General features: G+C 44.7%; 1 protein-coding gene across 1 annotated transcript in view; it reads left to right on the top strand.

The window, feature by feature from the left end:
* LOC119594384 (gamma-butyrobetaine dioxygenase-like) overlaps positions 1-287 on the top strand; it is a 12,265-nt gene extending 11,978 nt beyond the window's left edge. The window contains exon 10 of the mRNA XM_037943445.1: positions 48-287. Within this exon, the coding sequence (XP_037799373.1) occupies positions 48-214 (167 nt within the window). The 3' untranslated portion in view covers positions 215-287. The remainder of the gene's footprint in view (positions 1-47) is intronic.
* The last annotated feature ends 100 nt before the right edge of the window (positions 288-387 follow it).

Consider the following 387-nt stretch of genomic DNA (forward strand, 5'->3'; position numbering starts at 1 on the left):
GAATTACTTTGAAAATCCACGAATATCAACAAGCATACCCCTTACAGGCGAAATCCTGATAGTGGACAACCTGCGCATCCTCCACGGCAGGACAGGCTACCGGGCCTACGAAGGACAACGCCACGTGCAGGGAGGCTACTGGGACTGGGACATGATGAGGTCTCGCCGCCGGGTCCTCCAGAAGAAGCTCAGAGAATCGCCGTCAGGAGTATAGGATTAAGGGGATTCTACAACTCGAAACTTTGAGCAAGTTTTCAATATGCTAAATAAAAAGGAAAAAACGTTTACAGATATATTTTTTTTGTTTGTGTATAAGCTACCTATTGAGTGCGATGTCGACATGGTGTTACTTCTATTAATAACAAATGCCAAGAAAGTCTTCAAACG

Source organism: Penaeus monodon, chromosome 33 (genome assembly GCF_015228065.2).
Source record: "Penaeus monodon isolate SGIC_2016 chromosome 33, NSTDA_Pmon_1, whole genome shotgun sequence".
Taxonomy (NCBI): domain Eukaryota; kingdom Metazoa; phylum Arthropoda; class Malacostraca; order Decapoda; family Penaeidae; genus Penaeus; species Penaeus monodon.